Raw genomic sequence first — 23,987 nt, 5'->3', positions numbered from 1 at the left:
TCAGCTCAAAGGTTATACCTGATCAGAAATGCCACATGCTTTTGATATGGGAACACAATTCTCCTTGCTTTATTATTTTGTCCAGTTGCGTTCCTCATCTTCCATAAGACATCATCCATTGTCACTCTCCCTATTCCAAGAGCTCACTCTACCCTCAACCCCTCGCAAACAGCAGAATTCCACTTCTTGTCCGCCCGCTTGGTCGGACATTTTCTCCAAGTTGGCTGCTGCGTAAAAGAATGATTATTTCTACCCGCCGATTATAACAGATCGCTCGCTCACTTCCCCTCTGCCAGCTGATACACGAAAATCGCACCGCCTGTCTAGCCAAAGAGCTATTTTAACGGTAATTTCCCTTTCCTTTAATTATTTACTGTGGCGTTGCTCAGCAATAAAAGTTCGCAATCAGAAATTAGTACAGTCGCCTTCTCGTCTGGTGTTGCTCTCTGCAAGTTGCAATCCAACACCTTCCATGTCTTTACCATGAACACACGGTGATAAAGAACACAAATTAGGGATACAAACGTATTTTATCATCCGTTTTGGCTTGTGGTCTAAATTGATACAATTATGCGCTGCTATCGTCAACAACTCCCACTATAAGTAATCAGTCAGTAGCCCTTGATCACATATTCAATCTCCTCGCATACACTGCCTGAAGCGTCGATCTTAGGGAGCGTTCAGTTATTACGGCCGGCGGTAGGCAGGCAAAATCCAGCGGGGGGGGGGGGTTCAATCAATTTTCATTTGTATCCGTCCCGTCAAAAAGCAGTTTCAATGTTCAGAAATATTCTGGGGATAAAAATTATCTGCTGCATGATTTCATTCTCTGAAACATGAGCATCTGGACTTTTTGTATATCAAGCTCACTGAGGGCAATGAACAATTCCTATAACTTACATATTAGAGATATAGCAAGTTTAGTCAGGAAAATGATTTAACCGTTACCTGTAGACTACTAGTACGATGAGAAGTGAAGTTATACTTGTAGGTGAAGTTCCAATCATTATTATTGTCAACATCTGAACTTTCAAATACCCCATTTGAATCAAGTACATTTGTATCAATTATCAAACACCTATAAAAGAATGAATTAATTATTAAGATATAGTGGATGAACATTTTTGGTGAAATTCTAAAGTCATTTTTGTCCACATACCAGAAGTAACAACCCTATTCTAATTAAGTACACTTATGTCAATTATTAAATATCTATAAAGGCATAGATATAATTTTGAACATTATCACCTTGTGAGTTTGTAAAGAGGGTCATTTGAAAATGCAGAAATCTTTTTTTTTTTTTATTCTATTGCCCCGGGTGTTTCTGTGCGCAGCTTTGCTCAAGTAGTGTGAGGGGGAAGGTCATGAAAATTTTGTCATCTTAAAAGGCGGGCCATCAATTTTTTTGTGCAATGGGTAGCGGTTCACTTATTTTGACTGATGCGCAGGAAGAATTTGCCGGTCCACCTCAGCCATAATAAATGAACGCTCCCTTATGGAAGAATTCAACATACTATCGTATCTCGGCTTGATGTTTCAATATTGATGTAGTTCTCTGAGGTAAGCACAGCGACTATGAAGGGAAGCAAGAAAGAATTACTAGTAGTTCAATGGTTATCCTCTACCTTCACGATTCACCGAGGTTAAAATTCACATATACAAAATTAAGTGATAGTCAATTTACATCATATCATAATCAATAAAGTTAAAAGTTGCCATCTATACATGAAAACATTATTGACTAACGGTTGAACTTGATCCGATCAAAAATTATAACATCTTGCATGACTTATCTTGAAATTGTGTATTTCATATAGGAAGTAATGAAGGACTCATGTTCGTAATGATATGTTATGTTGCAATGCTGTCGTTGACTTTTTAAGATTGTAAATAGTTGCTGCTTGCCGAAAAAGGATGAAGACCATTTGACTGAGTCGCTGAAAAGTTCATCGAGAGTGCTTTAAAAATGCGATGATGTTTTGTTTATACTGTAGGTTAAGAATATATATGCACATACGTCGGCGTAACTCAAAGGCTCACTGAGCAATCGCAGTCGAATTTCAAATTTGAAAAAACGCCCTCTCGGTTCTCTACCGATTTCGCCCATTTGGCGTAAGATTGCCACAACAGAAACAAGCTTAAGGCAGTGTGCGCCTCGAAAGTGATTTCTCGCTAAAATTTTTCCGAAAGGAATATTTTAAGCATTCTACTTCATCATCAAGAAGAACTTTAAAGAGGGGGTGACTGTGCAAATTGTGGTACTAAAGGAATCAGCAGAAAAGATTTACTGATATTTGAAATTCAAAATGGCGTCCATTCCTGTGTAAAAACCGCTACGGTGAACATTTTTCTTACACCAAGCAAGAGCTTTAAAATGAGCCCCACAAGTGAGAGATCAGAAAAGAATTAAAAAATGTAAAAGTTTAAAAGAGCTCCAAAGGCACATTCTACCTTAATATCGAAAGTTGGTAAAAAATGTACATATTTCAAAGATTTCAAAGATGATGAATTTAGTAACATTCGATTAGATCAATTTTTCGAAGCGTAACATGATGTCTAACTAATAATTAACTTTTAAAGGTATGAACAGCACGATTGGAACTAATTTGGGATAACTGGATGGTGAAGTAATTCCAATTTACTCATCTGCTTTTCTTTTTACATTACACACTTGATTAAGTAATTTGTATTATTGCAACATTCAACTATCTGGCACCTAACGCTTTTGAGAAATTTAAAAAATATGAAAATCCAGTTACCCGAATTAGTTCCAATCGTGTTGAACGGTAAAAATGTTATAATAATAATACTTAGTTATCGTCATTATCGAACATATCTAAAAACCGATGAAGACAATCAAGATATATAGCAAAAAACTTACGCAAAAAAGTAATTTCTTTCACGTTGTGTCACTACAATATTAAACCAAAATAGGTCTAATAAAGGTTATCTTAGTATGGACATTCAATCTGAAGACAGGAACATTTCATCCTCTCCTATTTATATGCAAACAGTGAGGAAACATATTTTGGGATTCCCTATTATTTTCATAAATTCTCTGTATCAAATCTTTTTTCTTTCAAATTTGACTTTTTTCGGATATGATTGTGCTAACTGAAAGCTGTTTCCGCGACAACTATGTGATCATTCCGAACTTCCAAGCTGCTCGAAATGGTTTCAATCTTGTTTACTTGTCCCCCTCGGGATCCTGTGGTAAATAAAAGTACAGTGGAGAGTCAGACGCAACAACCTGAGCTATTTGGTTCGATCAAATGATTGTCAATGAGATACTCTTGTTGACTACAATTAAGGTAGTATGTGCCTCGAAGTGAAAGACCTAAAGCTTTGCTCAGATGTTCCTTAAGGAATCTTTCTACATTTTTTTTATTTTTTCAAAATAAAACATAACAATCAGGGGTCACCGTGCAAATTTTGTAACTGGACAGAGAAATTATTGAAGATTTACCGATAATTGAAATTAAAAATGGCTGCCATCCCTGTGTTAACTTTATGAAGAAAAAGTAAACTTTTTGATATTTGAAAAAAAAAACCCCAAAGACCGTCACGGTAAACGTTGTCCTTCCCTTTACTGACTATGACAAAGGGACTCTTATGAAAAGTAAAATTATTTTAAACGTTTTCGAGAAGTCTCACCTCCTTGAAGCAGGTTCATTATATCTTCGTCACCTGAAACTACCATCACCTACCATAAAAATACCAAAATGCAAATGGCATAAAGCAAATAATAAAATCTAAACATGCAAGAAATTCAAAATGACAGTATGTACAAGCAGGGGAAAAATATACTCTTAGAAGAACAGACATAGAGGGACGAACAGACAGCCTTACTACCTGACAGGTAGCAGGTATACAGATGAAAAGTATTTGACCTATAGATATGTGGACGTAAACACTAGCTGACTAATCACGGACACTTTTTGATCTAAAGGTAAGGTGAAAGGGCAGGTTTATTATTAGGTTCGTCTCTGGGCAAATTGACCAACTGTGCACAACCTAGTTCAGTTATTGAACCACTCTTTTTTGAGAGTGGGGATTTGGCCGAGTGGTTCTGTCTGTTGCTTCTCCGCTGGGTGACTGCATGCCGTAGATTGCGATTTTAAACTGATTGAAAACACCATGCTTCAGTCAATGTCAACATTCACTAATGCGAAAACCAGGGATTGAGGACTGCTATATGACTGCTTCTGCGGTGACAACAACCTAGATATTGAAACAGGACATAAAATGCAAATACAGAATATAGCTTATCGAAAAATTAGATAATATTGTATTAAAACAAATGAACACATTCGAATACACTGTCATGATAAAGTCAGTGGAGACAACAGCATAACATACCATAGGTTTCGTAGCGTAAAGTGCAGAGCAAAATGTACAATGCATGGCTGCCAATAGGATAGCCAATACCATTGAAATGGTTCCGGTTGAGATCAAGATGATTTCCAAGACTATACAATGTGTCTGTAGTGAATGAGGAAAGTATTAACAATAGGTGTTGGCCATTTCAATAGTAATTCAAGTTTTCAGAAAATAATAGCTTAATATAATGTTTATGAACGATAAACGTTATTCTCGAGTAGAATATTATTATATATCAACAATAATATTGCAAATTGAATATATATATATATATATATATATATATATATATATATATATATATATATAATATATATGATCAGTACCTGATACCTGATCAGTACTGCTTGGGGAGCCAAGGCAGTTGACTATATTGTTTCAAATCCCGAAACAGTCGCCTCGGTAAATAACTGATGAACACCTAGGAGATTTTGATGATGTTATTTCTTTGCTGATACTAATTGTTATAAACTAATCCTGCTGATGTCATATCTTCATCATTCATATGACACAATCATAGAGAACCCATAATGATATATTGCTCCCACTTTCATGACGTTACTTTACATCATTGCTGTATCTATTTCCATCCGAGTGAATTTAAACGGTTTAACTACTTTTGACTATATATATACTTACCCTCTTACCCTGGGTCACTACCAGACAGATATATGAAGAATATATATATATATATATATATATATATATATATATATCAGTGGCTTGGTGTCAATTCAGGCAATGTATAGTGCTCGATGCGTTTCCGCAGGGCATAGGTATTGCTAGACGTGGAACTTGTCGTGATTACTCTACAGACTGTTTCATGCGCTTGGCAATCGTCAGGAGTCTCCTGACGATTGCCAAGCGCATGAAACAGTCTGTAGAGTAATCACGACAAGTTCCACGTCTAGCAATATATATATATATATATATATATATATATATATATATATATATATATATATATATATATATATATATATATATATATATATAAGATATAACTTTATGCAGAATATGAAATGTTGGGTAATCTTAAAAAATATCTGTTTCTTGGATAAATGTTGTGAGGTATATCATGCTGTCTGTATTGCTCATTATGTAGCAAAATTTGGCTTGCAAATCCCTGTTGTTGAAGTTTTCATTGTTGACTGCTTTCGAGTCTAACAATTTTTGTCGTGATTGCATATGACATGGACAACAAATGATATAATGAAATTCGTCCTCAACTGAGTTAGTATCACACCTATTACAAATTCTGTCCACAGCTTTTAGTTTTGGTCTCATGTGTCTACCTTTCTCAATCATCAGATTATGATCACTTATTCTCAGTTTGGTAATGTATTTACTGTCATTTTTATCCTTGATACAGCTTAAATACTTTTTGCCTTTTAAAATCTGTTTTAAACTTTCTATAAATGCGTAATTGTTATTCTCTCCTGATGATGTCTTTTCTGCATTAACTTCATTTTTCCATTTTAAAATGTAGTCATTACTTATCTTATCTGTTAAGTTTTTCACACTATGTTTATCATTTTGCCAAAAATTACCAACACTCTCCAATCCTGTAATTTCTTGCATTGCAGTTGCCCAGGCCATGTTATTGTTAGTACAAAATACCATCACCTCATGGATCAAAGTATTTTCTTTCTTAGTGTATGTTCTATACAATATTTAACCATCATTTTCTTGATAAAAGTTAAAAGAGGATGCCTGCCCATCTCACCTCTCACTGCTAAATTTGTTGCTGACTGATTAACTTGGAGAAGTATTTTACACAACTTAAGATTCAATTTTTCAATTGGTGTCCTATCTGAATATTTCTCAGTTCCCTAAATTTCACATCCATAATTTAGTATAGGCCTAATAACATGGTCAAAAATATGAATCCATGCATGAATATTTATGTTAGCTGAACGCTTTCAGTGCCTTCTTGTATAGAGTCTCCTTTGCAATGTCAAACTTAATTCCCATTACATTTGAAGTCTATGCCTAAGTATTTGTAGTTTTGAACAATTTCTAATTTCATACTATTATAATAAAAGTTATATCTATGACGAAGGGCCCTAGCATTCTTGTTGAAAACAATGACTTTGGTTTTGTTAGTGTTGACTTCTAAATTCCAGTCATTACAATATGAATGAAGTTTATCAAAGCAACGCTGTAAGCCAGCCTCTGATTCTGAAATTAATACAAGATCATCAGCATATAATAGGAAATTGATCAGAGACTGTCCTAACATATATATATATATATATATATATATATATATAATATATATATATATATATATATATATATATATATATATATATATATATATATATATATATATATATATATTTATAGTCTTCATCTATCTGCTGTATGGTAGTGACCAAGGGTAAGTGTGCTAATACCATAGCAAGCCTCTACCCAGAACCGAACTGGTCGTTATTACATGCCTTTGATGTGAGTGCAAATCACTACATTGATTTGAATAGGAATGTCCGGGGAGTTAACAGGCCGTGTGAACGATGTACTGACCGGTTTTCATGGTTAATAGGACTCGTTAAGCCCTTCAACGTTTTTGACGTAAAGTAGACGCTTAATGCTAGCTGTAAAGTACCCATACGGGCAATGCTATTTTGACGTACGTTAAAATCTGTTTTGATGCTGGTCGATAATAATCTTTAAGGGACTGGTCAGTTCATCCGGCCTTGGTAGAATCATCAGGGGTCACCCACTTTTTGACTTTGGAGATGGGAAGGGGTTCATCATGTTTTTGAAATGCCCAATTTGGGGGGGGGGGGGGTCAGTGTGTTTTTGAATTTCGACACAGCATCATCATTGCCTAAAATGCATCGTGTCAGCCACAAATTTCATCCAGTTGAATTTTTCGGCGCGCTCTTCGGGCGCGTAAATTTAATAATCAGACATGTTTTTCAGCAAGCCCGACTTAAACATATCAGACATACATATACCAGAGATATCTGTATGTTCAATATTTTTCAGCGTGCTCTTCGAGCGCATTACTTTAATATATCACACATTTTTCAGCACGCCCTTCCTGTGCATGACTTTAATATGTAAAACATATATATCAGATATATCAGGATGTTTCATATTTTTCTCCGCTCCCTTTTGGGACCATACTTAAATAAATCAGAGATATATGCCAGAGGTATCTTGATGTTTGCTAAGTGAAAGTGTACCATTATGAAATCCGCGTTTCATATGGAAAGTGTGACAAATTCCTGATACTTTTTTGTTCTCTCTATGAGAATTCAGTATGAGAAAGCAATATTCACAAATATTTCACAATATATATTTGATACAGTGACTTATTTTAGAGATAGAAAAATGACAAGATATCTTTCGTTGTCATTGATGCAACTGATTTCCTTTGTGTCTCAGGTTTTCAGTAGAATGATTCTTTTATATGACCAAAATAACAGTTAAAAAGGCAGTTTTTGTCATTATTAGCTGTGCTTTTATGGTTTCAGTGTTACAAGAAAAGGTCGTCTCAGACACTGCACACATCAGATTTGGCTAAAATGCCTCTCTATGGCTCCTCAGGAGATTTAATTGGATGGCTGGCAAGTCTTAAAACCATCAAAGTTTTTGATTTACTGCTTTTTCCCGTTTGATATTAATGATTGACATCCATTTCTGTACAACGCATATATATTTATGTCCACCTTTAGTTTTACATTTTCCGCGTGCGGGGGGCACCCTGTTTTCGAAATTTGGAATAGGGGGTCACCTCTTTTCAAAATTTGGAATAGGGGGGGGGTGGTCAGACACTTTTTGACGTCGGCCAAAAATAATCCACCGCCCCCCCCCCACGGCCGAAGAAACTGGCCAGTCCCTGATACGGCTTTTACTGCCCGAGGTCGTACTGCGGAAGGGTCCGAGCGTGCAAAGGCCCGTACGCCATGGGACTAAGGGCGGCGCCGTAAAAGCCGTATCAGGGCCGTAAAGATTTTATCTTATACCTTATGGAATGATAAATATGTAGTATACATTATATTTAACATTGTATAGGCGATAAAAATGCGTGCGATATCAAAAAATCGCCGTTTATGTAATTTTTCAGAAAAGCGATGGCCGCTTGCCGTAGCGGACAGACATATATAACGACGTCATTTGTTTACCTGCAGAATTCTAGAATGCGAAGAACAACATGAGTACTAATCCGTGACTAACCGAGATCCAGGCTGAAATCGAGGTGTAAAAGGACAAAAGCGTGATGTCAATTTATTGTTATTTATTCTGAACAGGCACGCCACTTAGTATACACAGGATTTCACAAGAATTTAGAAATACAAGCCAATGTCACCAGCGCGGCTACACTGTCGCCACGCGCCACTACGATCTGAGTGAGTAGACGCTTCCCTAATCTTGCGCTGGCTTTGTATACGGATGGAACGTTTGCGGATGGCAACGCGCGTAGTAACCAGAATCGAGGTCGTTCAGAAATGCACGCGATTGCCCATATTTGGGCTCCGGGCCGGGGCGTGATACGTAAAAAAATGCACGGATCTGAGGGCGCTTTCTACCATAGCTTTACACAGGCACTCGAATGTAGTATATGATAATCGGAAAATTGCTTGAGAATGCCCTGTATGTAACTAAATGTCATATAGCGTTAACTGTTGAGAGGCATGTAATAAAATTATTATTGCCTGAATAGATGGGTATCAGGAGACAATTTGTCCTCCTGGCATTGGGCAAATTGTCACCTGCTCTCAGGCACATAAACTCAAGTATTCAGGCAATAATATATAGTGGTAATTATCTGTATATTAATGTCCCAGGGTAAGTGTCCTGATACAGAGCGAGAAGATTGAGAAGGGTACCAATAGAGGTAGAGAATAATGTCAACTTACCGAACAAGACGAACCACCACACAAACTGACTGTGTGAATAAGTGCGTAGATACCAAAACCGATCAGAAGAGGGCAAAGATATGCCGCGCACAGAATTGACACTATCAATGTTGTGACCATCTGAAGTAATAACAAACGGTTTTATAGATTTTACCTTGATAGTACCCTCTACCAGGGAGGGTTGACTCTATACTCATACCATTACTTCTCATACCGATTGCAATCCTTTTCTTATACTAGGGGCTAAAATACCAAGCTTCACGAGGTCAAGTTATTGGGTGATTTTTTTTCACATCATCGTCCCGTGAAATGAAAACTCGGATGATACATTATTCCACTATCCTTATGATCTTGTTGTATCCATACGCCTCGTTGGACCTAATGTAGTATTCTACGTTCAACATCATGCAGCGAAGAATATAATTTTGTGGAATTATTTGTTTTCGAAATTTGTGATCCTAGTGCTACATTATGACAATTTTCTCTGTTTTTATGAGCTACTTTCGATTAAAAGGATAAATAAAGTAAATAACATAAACTTGAACTAAAATTTAATAAAATGCTTTTTTGTTACTTCAAATGGATGACCAATGAAATGGTTTAGAGTGAACACAAGTGTATTCATATCGATCGAAATATTGAATGGTGTAAAGTCAAAATAATCTGTATATATCTGTAATATTATTTCACCCTCAAACCAAATAATGATAGTCGAAATGGGGGCAAATTTCAAGATTCCATCGGTTCACATGACCAATTGAATCAATTTTCGATCTTGAATGTGCTTTCTCAACACTGTATTTGTATATTGAGAATAACACGTTCAGTGCGGTATCTTCATCGGCTAAACTTAGTAATCTATAATGGAAATAGGAATTACGAATTAGGTAAAATGCTCCATTGCGCAACTACTAGTGTAAGAAGGCAAGATGTGGCTGACATGGTGCTTGATCCACAGTATCAGATCATAATACATGAGAGTCTATTACGCACACTATTGATAACTTTCCCATCACAAAGCAAGCTATATCTGTATATTCATAATTATTTGATAATATATGTAAATGTACTTTGCTTGAAGTGGGAAGTAAAATGTGCATATGTATACAAGAAATTTGCTGTTTGGATTTCAACGAAAATGATGATTGACTATACATGCTAGTCTATGAGGAAACTATGAATAATTCGTTTTAATGTACTTGATCAGACTAGGGTGGTTACAAGCCAATGTGTGTGCAGGGAATTAGATTTTGGAATTCCACCGAAACGTTGACTCAGAATTACTATACATTACAGTCTATGAAGAAAGTATTAACAATTTTTTCCAATATAAAACTATCAACATCTGTCAATTTATAGCCGTTTGATAATTGATATACATTTTGCCACCTGTTCTATATGTTTTCGTCTCTTGGATTTCATCAATTTTAACTGTTAAAGGTGTTTAATTTGTAATGTAGGATACCTTGCTTGTGAAGCTAGTGGATAATGTGTATGTATCTAAAAGAATCGGTGTATATCCCCGATGGTTTTCTATTCGGGAAATATCACATGCACAGTCGAAGGTTAGGCTGCAAAATCAGCTTCTGTAAAAGTGACCCTCCCCCAAGATAGCTTTTTAAAAAGTGACCCTCCCCCTTGGACAGTTTTCTAAAAGTGACCCTCCCCCAAAGTTGCCCGATCCTCCCCCAGCTGTAATTACTGAAGGCTCCCTAAGCACAATTCCATATTTTAAGGGGTAGAACTAAAGGGTAGGGCTGAATTATTTACACGGTTTAAATTTTGCACAAGACGGTTTGGGAGGAGTAATATTTTTTATAAGATTTGTATGGCAATATTATTAGAAACCTCGATGTGAGTGCAAATCACTACATTGATTTAAGTTGGAACATCCGGGGAGTTAGCGGGCCGGTGAACGATGTACTGACCGGTTTCCATGGTTACCCGGTCCAGTGAAGCCCTTCGACAGTTTCGACGTCAAAGTAGACGCTTAACGCTAGACGTAAAATATCTATGCGCGCACTTCTAATTTGATTTTCGTTAAAATCTGTTTGATGTTTGTCGTCAATTGTAAAATTGTTTGAGAATGCATTGTCTGTAACTAAATGTCATATAGCATTAACTGTGAAGAGGCATGTAATAAAAATATTAATGCCTGAATACATGGGTTTATGTGGCCTCGAAGCAGGAGACAATTTGCCCTCCTGGCGTCAGGCAAATTGTCACCTGCTCTCGGGCACATAAACCCATGTATTCAGACAATAATATATAATACTGCCACAGATGCATAGACAACTGCTGCTGTTTACATTCACAGTGAAATTCATGATAGTTGCATCACTACATAGTTAGCAAACTCTTCAATTTTTTCAAGCTACATTGATCCATGTTTGTGTATATATTTCCTGCAATATGTTGTTACAGCCACGGTTCTACAAAAATCCTTTGTAAAATACGTCTCACCAAATATATCTTTTGCAATGTCTGACCCCCTCGCCAACTCCACCAACCCCTACCCGTGTTGTAAAACGTAAACCCCTGATTTCCAACGAACCATCCCCTCCAAAATGAAGGCTCCCTAAGTTGGAATCATGTGGTACCAATTTCTAATTTATAATTTCAACTTTCAACTTTTATATAGCGACTACAGAGTTGACTTGTCGTCATTAACGTCGTTATGCATACTTAGGAAAACCAACACCTTACTTGCATTTCGCATTTTACCTAATTTCTAATTTTATTTTTGGGTTTAGTTTGGCCGATAAGGACACCGCGCTGAACGTTTTATTCTTAAACAGCATTACAAAAGCACATTCAAGATCGAAATTTGATTCAATTTTAAAGTAGATGGTCGAGTCAACCTACGGAATAATGAAATTTGCCCATATTTCGACTGTCATTCTTTGATGTCAGGGTGAAAGAATGGTCGGCCGAATAATGTCACGGATTGTCACCTTCACAACATGGCTGTGTTCCGCTTTGCTCATTGAGCTATAACACTCAACTCATCAAACTAGTAAGATAACTTTTATTGTTTGTTAAATATTCTTACGTTTAAATTTCGTCTCATCTGTCCATGCACTTACCAGTCTCCCTTTGCTTCTTTTTTTAGCTGAAATCAATGAAACAAGTCCCGCTGCTGCGATCTGAAAAGGTAATTATGTTTTTAACAAGTGTGGTTTCTATTGGTCTACAAGATTTTTCGGCAAAATTAAAAGTAAATGTTCTTCAGTCTGAGATTTCAATTGAATAAGTTCCCCGATGGCTATAGGCAGTATTTCCAAGTTCTGAAATGAACCCTAAACAAGCGACAGCCAAGTGATCAAAACTTTGACATTTCCTTCAAATTAAAGCTATGATAGGTGAAAATGCGACCAGCTAATAAGTAGAAACTGCCCAAATATCGCGCAAATACCACACAAGCTCACTGTGTCCTTATTGCTACCTTCAAAGTTATGTGGCCTAGCCTATGCTAAGAAAACTCATGAGCATTTCCAACTTGGTCTTCTTTTGGCTTTTACAGCATTTTTTCATGTAAATGATTCGACCTTTGCTTTTGGCGGACGTGAAGGGGTTGAGTGGAATTACCGGAAGCATGGAATATGAAATCCGGAAATGCGGAACAATGGAGTACGGAATCATTGAAACAAAGTGAAAACAATTTTCTACGGTGTATGAATATAATTGCTTTCTAGACGTTGTTCAAAACATATCCTAAACTCTCAAATGACTGGGTCGGCCACACTACTTATTATACTGAGTGTGGCACCGAATTGAAAAGCTCTGTAGTACATGCAGCCTTTAACCGAAGATAGAAACGACCGTATGTACGTGTGGTATTCTCTTCATATTCCACCATAAACAGTAGTTCCCTTTCATTTTTATTTGTATGTGTGATTGAGTGATAATATAACATCAAATCAGTCCAAGCGATCATTATCATTCAAGGCAAGTAAATCACAAGGTCCAACAAACAAAACAAAAACAAAACAAAATAAAAAGGAGGCTATGGGCAAAATCAATAGTTACTGTACAATCTCGAATGACTAGCTAAGTGGTGTTACAAGGTGTCCGAAATGAGTAAGCGTACCCTACTAGCATGCTACACCCGTCTAGATTAAACGAAATGTGACAAAGTAATTGAATGGTAATTCAGCTGGCTGCCAAATTACTGTGCGAGTCAAAGCCAGGAACACTGTCTCACATCCTCTAAGTTTCCCAGTTTGGACATAAGATTTCCACACCCACAAAACCATAGACCTTCTAAAATGATCCAGCCAACTTTGCGAAAATCTGTCTCACTACTAGTAGCTTTGAGACTAAAATGCTGTGTCTCACTTGAAAGTCTTCATATGAATCACAAGCTCTACAGTATCTCAGGAGTTGTGAAATGTGTGCACAATAAGCTGGACCCGATGGAATGTTACTGTTTAAGTAGGGAAGCTTAATGATTTCAAAATTAAAATCGTCCCTTTTGCATACAGCTTAGTGTGCAATTTATTTTGTCTAATTTCAAAACTGTAGTTTCTTTCATTTCTAATTCATCTGGATATATGTGATGGTAGTAATTAGAAATACCGGGATAGTTCAAACTAATCAGATCATCGATATAGCTATGGGTGTTATTAAAAAACTTTGCAACTCTTTTATCCCCAGAACTATGAGGGTGAATGACTTCAGCTTCATACGAATATAAAAATAAGTCTGCAAGAAGCGGTGCACAGTTTGTCCCCATAGGAATGCCTATAGTTTGCCTGAATGGCATTTCAGCAAATGTGATATATATGTTGTCAATTAGGATGTGTAGCATCTCCCTTACTTCCATGTCAGTGTATTTGCATTTTGCATCACTGTTGTTACTAAAATAGCCTGAGTTGTGATTGATAACAATGTATTTTACCTAAGACTGCCGTTCTTGTGAAAGAAGCTCGCTTAACCATGATGACAGCCTAGTTATAAACTTGTTGTGTGGGATTGTGGTATACAGTGCAGAAAAATCAAATGTGTGGATTGAACTGTGCATATTGTTTTTGGTTTCTGAAGGATGCAATATAATTTTTTTGAATATTGCTATCGTCACATCCGATTAATCCCACAAGTTTCATAAACCTTGTCACATGAGCGTAGCAGACCATATTTTTGATGGATAACATTATGATAAATACGTTCAACCGAATTGTATCGATATGTACGCTTTATCGAGAGGCGTGATGTAATGATTTATAGAATCAAGAATATATCAACCTACCGGAACTCCGCTGTATATACCAAACCCAACATTAGCCCACGTGCGTGAACACGAATGACGTACTGCGAGACTGCCTGCAAGAGTTGCTGCAAGTCCAAGCACAACTTGACACACACAAATGACCATTGTCGTCCTGTACAAGAAGGGCGGCGATTTCCTTGTGTTTGATCCAGATATCTGTGCTGAACTTTGCTGATCTTGCATGTCCGGCTGTATCAACAGTTCTGTGTCTTCTGTCTTTTGTTACAAATGCAAATAATTCGTGAGAGGTTTTGTCCACACAAATCGTGTCCCACAGTCAGATCAAATTGATTGACATAAAATTCAGATGAAGTAGAATGAGATTTTGAGTGACAAATATTAACATGATAAAGGATGAGTTCTACTTTCACTCTGTTTCTCAGAAAAAAATGAAACTATTTAATTTTATGGTTGGGTATTCTAATCTATGTAATAATAATAATGACGGTCAATTTGAATGAATATCAACAGACGTCCAAGATCGCAACGCTAGTGTTGCTACTTTGATGGTTGACATCCTTCACGCTCGTAATTCATTGGTTATGCCATTTTTGATAGGTCAGTGATTTAGGGTTGCATTAGTTATTGTGTGATTTTGTGATAACAAGTCTCAATCCCTTTCAAATTATTTTTTCAGCGGAGGAAATAGTCCTGGCTACTGTTAGGAATTATTATTGAGACATGTGACAGATCATCGCGATTATGAACAAACAATTTACATTCCAGCTAAAAGTTTGTTTCGTAAAGTCAGATGAACTGCTTACGCTCATCGTGGATAGTGTTCAACTAATGAAATGTTTATTGTGAGTTTGCATATATTATCTTGAGAAATTAATTGTTGACAATAGTCTCTTTCTGTACCATTTGACACTTGCGTATATTACATCGACAATGACAAACTTATGTTTATGTCTATCTCATCTCTTAATCCTTGCAATTTGAGTAGAAATTACTTTCTGTTTTTGCTAGGTGATACTTCATATCATGCTTATTTTGAAAGAGCTTATTTCATGGTGGCGAAAATTGAGTCAAAAGTCTCATTCAAGCACAGTTAGCATTGGAGTATATACTACATACTGTAAACAAACTCTTATTTTTCTAGCCATCTAATTTTATAGGTTTTGTGGCATAATATTTTGGGCAACATAACGGTAATGAAAGGGAGGGATGACTCTCCATCAACTTAAACATCGGTGCCATTACTGCCCCTACGTACGTCTATATAATGCATGAGACACTGCATCAGTAATGCTATGTTTTGGTGTGTTTTTTCCCACTAATTTTGGTTTTAATGTTAACCATAATTTCTTGTCGTACTCCCAAAGCATGTTGATATACACAGTATTCAACTTGTCAACTCAGCCTGCACATGTGTAGACTGCATTGTTATTGTTGACAAGTGAATTCTGGTACGTACTAGAATAATTTTATTCAAATGTAAACAATACAGTGCATTTACAAATGTAGTTGCTATATTTTGACAAGCTAAATAGTGTGTTTCAGCATTTTTTGGGTAGAATAAGAACTTGCAATTGACATACAAAATAAAAATAATGAAATAATTCCAAAAGTTTGCATTACTGGCTCTTGTATTGCAAATAATAATCACAGAAGGATGGTTCGTTCGACGACAACATTTATCTGTGTTTTTATTTAAAAAATCGATCGTTTTTAGCAGTTCTTCACAAAGATAACATTAAAGGGCCAGTACAGCAAACTTTTCTTGATTTTTTCGTTATTTTCGTTTGTTATGTCGTTCTTATTTCTTGCTCTACTCCCTAAAACGTGTTGATATACATATCATTGACAAGTAGTTCTAGGTCCGGACTAGAATTCAAGTGTAAACAATAACATTGCATTTAAAAATATAGACGCTATATTTTGACAAGCCAAAGAGTGTGTTTCAACATTTTTGAAGCAGCATAATAACTTGCAATTGACATAAACAATATAAATAATGAAAAATCACCAAACATTAGCATACTAGCCATTTAAAGGTATTGCAAAGAACAAGCCGCAGAACGATGATTCGTTTGACGACAATATGTATCTTATTTATTAATAAAACATCGATCGTTTGTAACAATATAAATTCATCACAAAGATAAAAAATCAGTATATTTACCCGACTTCCGGGGTTCCATATGGAGCAACAAAGAACCGAATTGATGAATGCCAGAAAAAACGATACAAATGCAGCAGTTATCACGAGAATGTTTATTGTCCTGCATCGACGTTCATGGTACTGTAAAAGTCAAAAGAGAATTGGCGTAAATCAATGCTCCATCGAACTTGGTAAGATTCAGGTTAAAGATGTACTGTCACCTGTTCCCAATTTTGCCACACATCGAAAAAGAAAATCCGACCAATCACAGATTTTAAGCGGGTGGCTGCTTTTAAAAACAGCGCCATCACATGGACATTTTGAATACCAAGGAACGCCCCTTTGACTGACCATATATGGGCATATTTAGATTAGAGTTGACTGTATACCTTTAACCCCAAACTTGAAAAGTTAGAATGAGGTGAATTTGGAAAACTATCAAAGACATAGGTGTGCCGAACACATTAGAGCAGAGAAGGGCAAAACTATTCTCGTCAAATAATGTTGGCGTTGGGTTTCTTGACAGACGGTGATACTGTATCAGCGGGCTGGATGAGCTGGCGATCTCTTTTTCATCAGTCGAGACGTTGATAACAACCTGACTATTTTTCATAACGGTCGTTACTGACGAGACTTATGCCAACCAATCGCTGGATTTTGCGTGCTCATCATACAGAATCTGTGTTGTGAAAAGTTTATTTGCATGCCATTATGCAAATATTTCAGACTTATTAAGGTAGTGTGCGATTCGAAAGCAAAGGAGTTAAACTTTCGCTTAAAGTGTTCTCAATTAAGGAATCTTCAAGCTATCATTTTCTAAAATCAAGAATAAAAATCTGGGGTCACCAAGCAAATTTTGGGACTACAGAAAAATAGTCAAGATTTACTGATTTTTGAAATTCAAAATGACCTCAATTCCTGTCTTAACTCCATGCAAAAATAAAATTAAGATTTTGAAACACCTAAGATGGCAAAGCTCTTTCTTACTCAAAGGGCTTTAAAAGAAGCCCCAACAAATGGTAGATCAGAAAAGAATGGAAAAAAATTGAGTGTTCGAATATCTGACCTAAGGCGCATTCTATACCTTAACAGCTTGATTCCGATCGTCTGCGAACAGCCTCCTTAGCCCCTTAGAAAATGTCGTTGTTAATTTCCATTGCAGGGTTACTATTTTACCTCTAGCTCGATGCACGACAAAATTTTTAGACAATCTGATGCATAGCCACAGTTGTTTTGGTAGAATAGCTTAAACACAATTTTCCGAAATTGTAACCACACTGTCGCAAAGCTAAAAAAGTAATCTTCCTTGTACAAATTATAGGTTCTCATTCTAGTCAAAGATCGAGAAAGCCGATCTAAATCCTTTGACTTATCATATAACGTTTAAAAGGCTCTAAAAGATTATCAATAAAAAGTAATAAAAGAATGTTATGAATAAGTGGTAAGGAATACCTTCTTCCAGATCAGTAGTATTGAACAATAAGAACTGTACAAAGGTCTAAAATAGACAGATGCAAAAGATTGCTATACATACGTGATAAAAGAATATCCATTTCATGATCAGTAGTATTGGACAACAAAGAACTGTACAAATAATAGATAGAACCAGTGAAGCTTTGACCTGAAACAAAATGTAAGTTTACGAATATGGTCAGGTACAGGTTACAAGTAGTGCATGTGATTTGAATATTACTCCTTTAAGTGTTGTGATTCACACCCACCCCCCCCCCCCCCAAAAAAAAAAAATAGTGCAACATTTTACAAATGTTTTATGAATCTTTCTGTATTTTTTATAATTTTGGACCAAATGGACCTAGCACCTTATTGCAAATTTTGAACTGGCCATATTTTATAAAAGTAACAAAAATTGACTTTGGCACTCAAAGAATTAAGATGTCATCTTGTTTGCAAGGCGGTCATAAATGCAAATTAAACTTTCTGTGAAATAATTGTGGTTGATCTGGTGTCATAATGAATATGCATATACATTTACTTGACTGTAAATTTATTAAAGTGAATCCCCTGCACACAAAATTGCACTACATATTCCTTCACGGTCAGTTTTCAGAGAGAAATTGAAGTTTTATTTTACTTCTAAGAGACTGTCGAATGTCCATTTGTAGAATTCCCCTATGACTTTATATCCTCAGCAATGCATGGCTTATCTTGTTTATTGGTATCTGCACTTATGATGGAGAAAATATCCTCTATTCTGGTTGCTTTGCCTTATAGAATTGTCGGAAATGGTATATTTGCAGTGGTATTTGCATATTATTTGATATATAATTAAGACACAATATGCAACGAAAATGTTTCAAAACTAGCATTATGTTTGAGCCTTGTTACATGATTCTGATAATGAAGAAATGCCGTCCCAAAAAGATTATTCAACGACGGTAAATGTAACGATAAGCAACTAATAACGATATGATCAACACCGATTTTGTTGATGCTACCTATTGGATGTCTTAACCTTTGACCTCGAGATCCACGCTCAAAACTCAGTTTTTCACCTTTTATCACACTGATGTTTACAAGCATTTAAATGTAATATCACGTGTAACTCACATATCCTCTGCTATTTCTTGTGGTCGACAAACAGCCCAAGGACCCCGTCAATAAAATCTGAAAGAGAAATGTTTGGATCTCAATGCTATCGGTAGGTTTCTGTGAGTACATTGTCAACAGACAGTTAGAATCACAAATCCTGTTTGTCTTTAAAGGTAATTAATACGACTTTATCTAAACGTAAAACGGATGTCATCACAACGATATTCTGAACAACATAGTTTACTTGTCGACCAAAGTTCCAATGCGATTAACGCCGTCAAAACAGGAAGACAAGATAACAAAGAAGTAGACCAAATCGTCATTGTACAAAGGTTGCCTCGCCTATGATGCAGTTATATATCATAGTCATAAACATTCTGTCGCGATTACCGTATAATAAAGAAAGATAATACAGTCAGATTATAAGTACTGCAAACTTTGATGATTTTTTATTATTTTTCTTTTGTATGTCAATGGCAAGTTTTTATTCTATTTCCAAAGATTGTCGCAACACCCATTATTCAACTTATCAACAGAGTGTCTGTGTAAAATTCACTGTGATTGTTTACATTGGAATTCTACTCCGGACCAGAATTCACTCGTAAACAATCACAAAACAATTTACACATTTACAGGCTGAGTTCACAAGCTGAATACTGTGTATATCAACAAGCGCTAAGGAGTAGAATAAGAAATTATTGTTGACATTAAAAACAAAAATGGTGAAAAAATCATAAAATGTTAGTTTTACTGTTTCTTCAATGATAATGTCATATACGTATGCGTTTGCAGTCAACAAAATACATATGTTGCTCGCCAGAGTATACATAAGAATAAAACAACTGAAAGAATTAACATACGTACAATCCATCCAAACACCAGGTCAAGCACAGGAAAATTACCGCGGCAGTACAGTACAATGCCGGCAATACCACATGACCCAATAAAGGCACCAGAGATTGTTTGAAGAATTCCGATTACTCCGGTTGGTATGTAGGGAAAGTTTTCAAATGATTTCATTTTGCTTGGCGGATTGCGTTTTCCTTCCTAATAATGAAACGGCCGATTACTTCTTATGACGTCAGGCGGTCTGCTTTCGAAAGGTCGACTGATGACGTTACAAAGTCGCTAACGGAAATAGCAAAAAAAAAGGAAAATAAATTTTAATCAGCGTCGAATGTATTATGTGGGAACAGTTATCTACAGCATAGCACTTACCAGAATTCAACATTAACTAGGCGAATCGGGAATATATTTTCTTGATAATCGTCGCAATAATAAATGAGATAACTGAAGAGTTATGCATCTACATGCCCCTTTTCTGGCAAACTACGATGTGTGATTTAGAATAAAGTTAGCTAGCAATTTGCTATTTCTAGTCTGAGAAAATAGATTTGTATGTGAGAAATACTGCACCACAGATTTACAATAACTTGTCTTATTTCAATTTTCCAATTTTATGAACCAGAGGCCCATGGCTTTGATCTCCGGCTAATGAAAGATCCTTGACTTATAACCAAAGTCCAAGTTTTGATTACTTTAACAAATGTCTTGCAGATATGTCCACGTTATTCAATTATTTCAAAGCTGAATCTGTTTAATGAGGTTGCACTCGTATCAGACAAAACGCCTGCGATCGAAAGTTGCTGAGGACAGATATGTAGACACAAAAATAGAGACAAACTGATGTACGGGACAGATAGTAAGATTGATGGGTAGAGGTCAGAAGTGTGACAAACAGACAGAGAGAGAGACAGACAAGTAGACGGACAGCGACAGACATGCTGAAATTCGGACTTTAAGATAAAGCACGGACAGAAAGACAATAACGCCAGTAGACAAAACGACAGATAAAAGTGGCAACGACAATAAACCTAAACGCAACACTGAAACGCAAGCCTTGGCCTTACGTAAAGGGCCAGTCACAATTGTTTTCTATTACCTAAAGCATGTTGATATTACACAATATTCAGCTTGTCAACTCAAGCCTGTACATGTGTAAACTGCATTGTTATCGTTGACAAATGAATACTGGTTCGGACTAGAAGTCAAATGTAAACAATAACAGTGTGCTTTGCACATATAGACGCAATGTTGACAACCTAAATACTGTGTGTTTCAGCATTCCTTCGGGAGTAGAATAAGAGATTGCAATTGATATTCAAAATACAAATGATGAACAACTTATCGAAGTTTAACATCACTGGCCCTTTAAGGAGGTTTGGAATAAAACTTGCATAACGTCATCTTATTTCCGCAATACTGTTGATATGAGGAAGGGGAAGGGCGTTTTCACGATTTTGTACCGTATTGAATAATTCACTTGCGGTTTTTCAATGCCCTGCGATCATCTTGCAGAGAAAATTTGAAGTAGAATAGATTGTTCAATTGATTGTAGAAAGTTATTATTCAATTGATTGTATAAAGTTATTATAGTCGCAATTTGGAAAAAAATCATATCACTAGTACTCACCGTAAACAACGTTAGGTGATTTTAATCCTGTGTCATCTGTGCAACTGAAGGGGTGTCAACCGAGGCATACTGTCTGTAGGCTCAGTCCATTATCGTGTTAAACTTTGATTAACTAGGATTACAGTTTGTAAACAACCACACAACTGATCATATCGGCATAGTTGAGACATGAGAGCAGTTCAAACTCGGTGCATGCATTAGTTGCTAAGATAAAGTTGGTCAGTTCACCACGTTGTAATCGAAAATATGCGAGAAAAAAATTCAACCTAGCCACCTCCTTATCACATCTCTGATCATCTGTACGTGACATTCCACAAGAATTACCGGTTCGTATCGTGTAATAATTTGCACTGCAATTTCCTTATGTGTCCTATTACTCCTAACTTTCACATTTTATTTCCCATCAGTCACTATTCCTATAAGAAGCGAAAAGCTTGAGGTTGTCCTCACACTTTGAGAAATTTCCCTGACAGCAGTCTAAGGGTCCACGGTATTTTTGCCTTGACCCCATGATAACCCATAGTACTGCATATCTTGTCGCATTCCTGCATTTATCAGGACTGGGGTACAGAACTGTTTACCCTTACATTGTGTACATTGTTTTTGTCGTGACATCCCTGATTACATATCAGGCATCAGATAATTCACGTGAACCGGATATTCATTTCAAGACAATAATGTGCAGTGGAACTTTGCCCGACCTTCGGATAGCTTGTGGGCAATACTTTAAAATGTTTATCTTTTTTTGCTATATATGAAGTTTGTCGTCACCATAAAAACGAAATAATTCACATGTATTCACAGCGGTCTGTTAACTTTCAAAATTGTGGCAAATGCTACCAAAATTTGTGTCAATCAACAGCATACGAGCCAGGTATATTTGAGTGATTAAAAACACTGTTCCTTGTATATGTGACAAACTAAGTGAAACACGGTCATATTCCCAATTGTGACAAGCGAAGTGCAACACCATCATATTCCCAATTGTGACAAGCTGAGTGCAACACAGTCATATTGCCAATCACATCTATGACAGTGTTTTTATTCTCATGCCCATCCTCCTTCCTCAAGATATATTTTTTGTGTCCTGGTGTCTTTATTGAAAAATAAAGAGTGCTTTGCACTTTCGTGTTCCTTCGTTCCCTAATCGTGTATTTCTCTTTTTATTTCCATTAATTCAGTCTCTTCGAGGAGTTCCATCGGTCCTGGAAGTCGAAACCCAAGACCCATCACGGCTTCCTCAAGAATTTGCAACCTTTGGTGTATGCTGTCGACATCGTGACTTCTCTGTGTACATATAAATCATTAATTATTCTCAGCGCGTTGGATGTGGCTTTTGTAGACAACACTGTGCAGTGGCCTGACCTAGCTTCGGACGGCTCTTAGGCGATACTTTGAAACGTTTGTTTTGCTCTGTGTGAGTTCTATCACCACTTACTTATAAAAAAATCAGATACAATTCATGAAGTTTGCAATCCATTGCGTGTTCCTGAGATAAGACTTTATCACATGACGTTAGAGCTATGCAGCTAGCTAAGAGGTATTCGAACACTAGAGGGCGCAGTATGATTCAACCAAATGGCGCATGCACTTGGACATGCACTCTGGATTTGTTTTTTAATCGGAACGATAACAAACCTTAAGACCCAACCCTCAGATGCTCGGGTCATTTCTAAGTACACGGTTCAAAGGCATTTATACTTGTTAAAGGTACAAATCATAAAGGTCAGTTTTCCATGATCGATGGAGGAATAGGAATAGGAGAGGCAGGCATACCCATGGCGTGCCGACCACCTTTCTTTGCAACTTAGAAGCCGAAGCTGTAGCCGTCTCACATATCTTTGGAGAGCCTACCCTAGCTCAGCGCTACATTTTGTGTCAACAAGGGACACCAAAACGAAATGCCCCTGCCACAGCTGTTGCCCCGATTGAGGCCATGAGGGAGGACCAGTCGGAATCTTGAAGAGGTTCAAAGAATCAAACCATTCAGCTATTCAAAAATGTAACATTCGGGCCCTTTAAAAAATCTAAAATTGCGTGCCATTATGGGACAATTACAACAATGAGGGAACATGGATGAAACACAGGTAAAGACTTTATCATCCATCAATCTGAGCCGACGTTCATCGAAAAACGGAAAGTGGATTGTGAGAAGAAAGTTGAGGAGAATTCTCTTTTCTCCCGGAAATACACTTGCGGCACTTTCACATTTCCAAGTGAAATATAACGCTTGAATTTTTTAAATGTATTTTTTAAATGTACACAACGGAATTCGAAAAGGTTTTGTACGGGAAACAAAAATGTCTAACATCTTCATCAATTTTCCCTGTCTACAATTTG

At 36.6% G+C, this 23,987-nt stretch overlaps 2 protein-coding genes across 4 annotated transcripts in view; both read right to left on the bottom strand.

Annotated features, from left to right (window-relative positions):
• Window positions 1-23,987, bottom strand: part of LOC139114700 (uncharacterized) — a 426,568-nt gene that overhangs the window by 201,735 nt on the left and 200,846 nt on the right. The gene's annotated exons all lie outside the window — the stretch shown is intronic.
• LOC139114660 (uncharacterized) lies at window positions 1,665-21,808 on the bottom strand. Of its 3 annotated transcripts, XM_070676516.1 has the most exons (11): window positions 21,648-21,806; window positions 20,039-20,302; window positions 19,193-19,249; window positions 18,159-18,245; window positions 16,646-16,765; window positions 14,500-14,736; window positions 12,338-12,397; window positions 9,252-9,371; window positions 4,360-4,482; window positions 3,655-3,703; window positions 1,665-3,208 (listed from the first exon to the last, which is right to left on the bottom strand). In XM_070676516.1, exons 2-11 carry the CDS (start codon window positions 20,192-20,194, stop codon window positions 3,111-3,113), a joined length of 1,107 nt encoding a protein of 368 aa, XP_070532617.1. In that variant the 5' UTR covers window positions 20,195-20,302; window positions 21,648-21,806; the 3' UTR covers window positions 1,665-3,110. The 3 variants fall into 3 exon arrangements, with proteins under 3 accessions (XP_070532617.1, XP_070532634.1, XP_070532624.1); XM_070676533.1 differs by lacking the exon at window positions 4,360-4,482 and having other exon boundaries at window positions 21,648-21,808; XM_070676523.1 differs by lacking the exon at window positions 9,252-9,371 and having other exon boundaries at window positions 21,648-21,807.

This window comes from Ptychodera flava, chromosome 2 (genome assembly GCF_041260155.1).
Source record: "Ptychodera flava strain L36383 chromosome 2, AS_Pfla_20210202, whole genome shotgun sequence".
NCBI classification, from domain to species: Eukaryota; Metazoa; Hemichordata; class Enteropneusta; family Ptychoderidae; genus Ptychodera; species Ptychodera flava.
The sequence above is the reverse complement of the archived record's forward strand: the minus strand, read 5'-3'. Positions and strand labels throughout refer to the sequence as shown.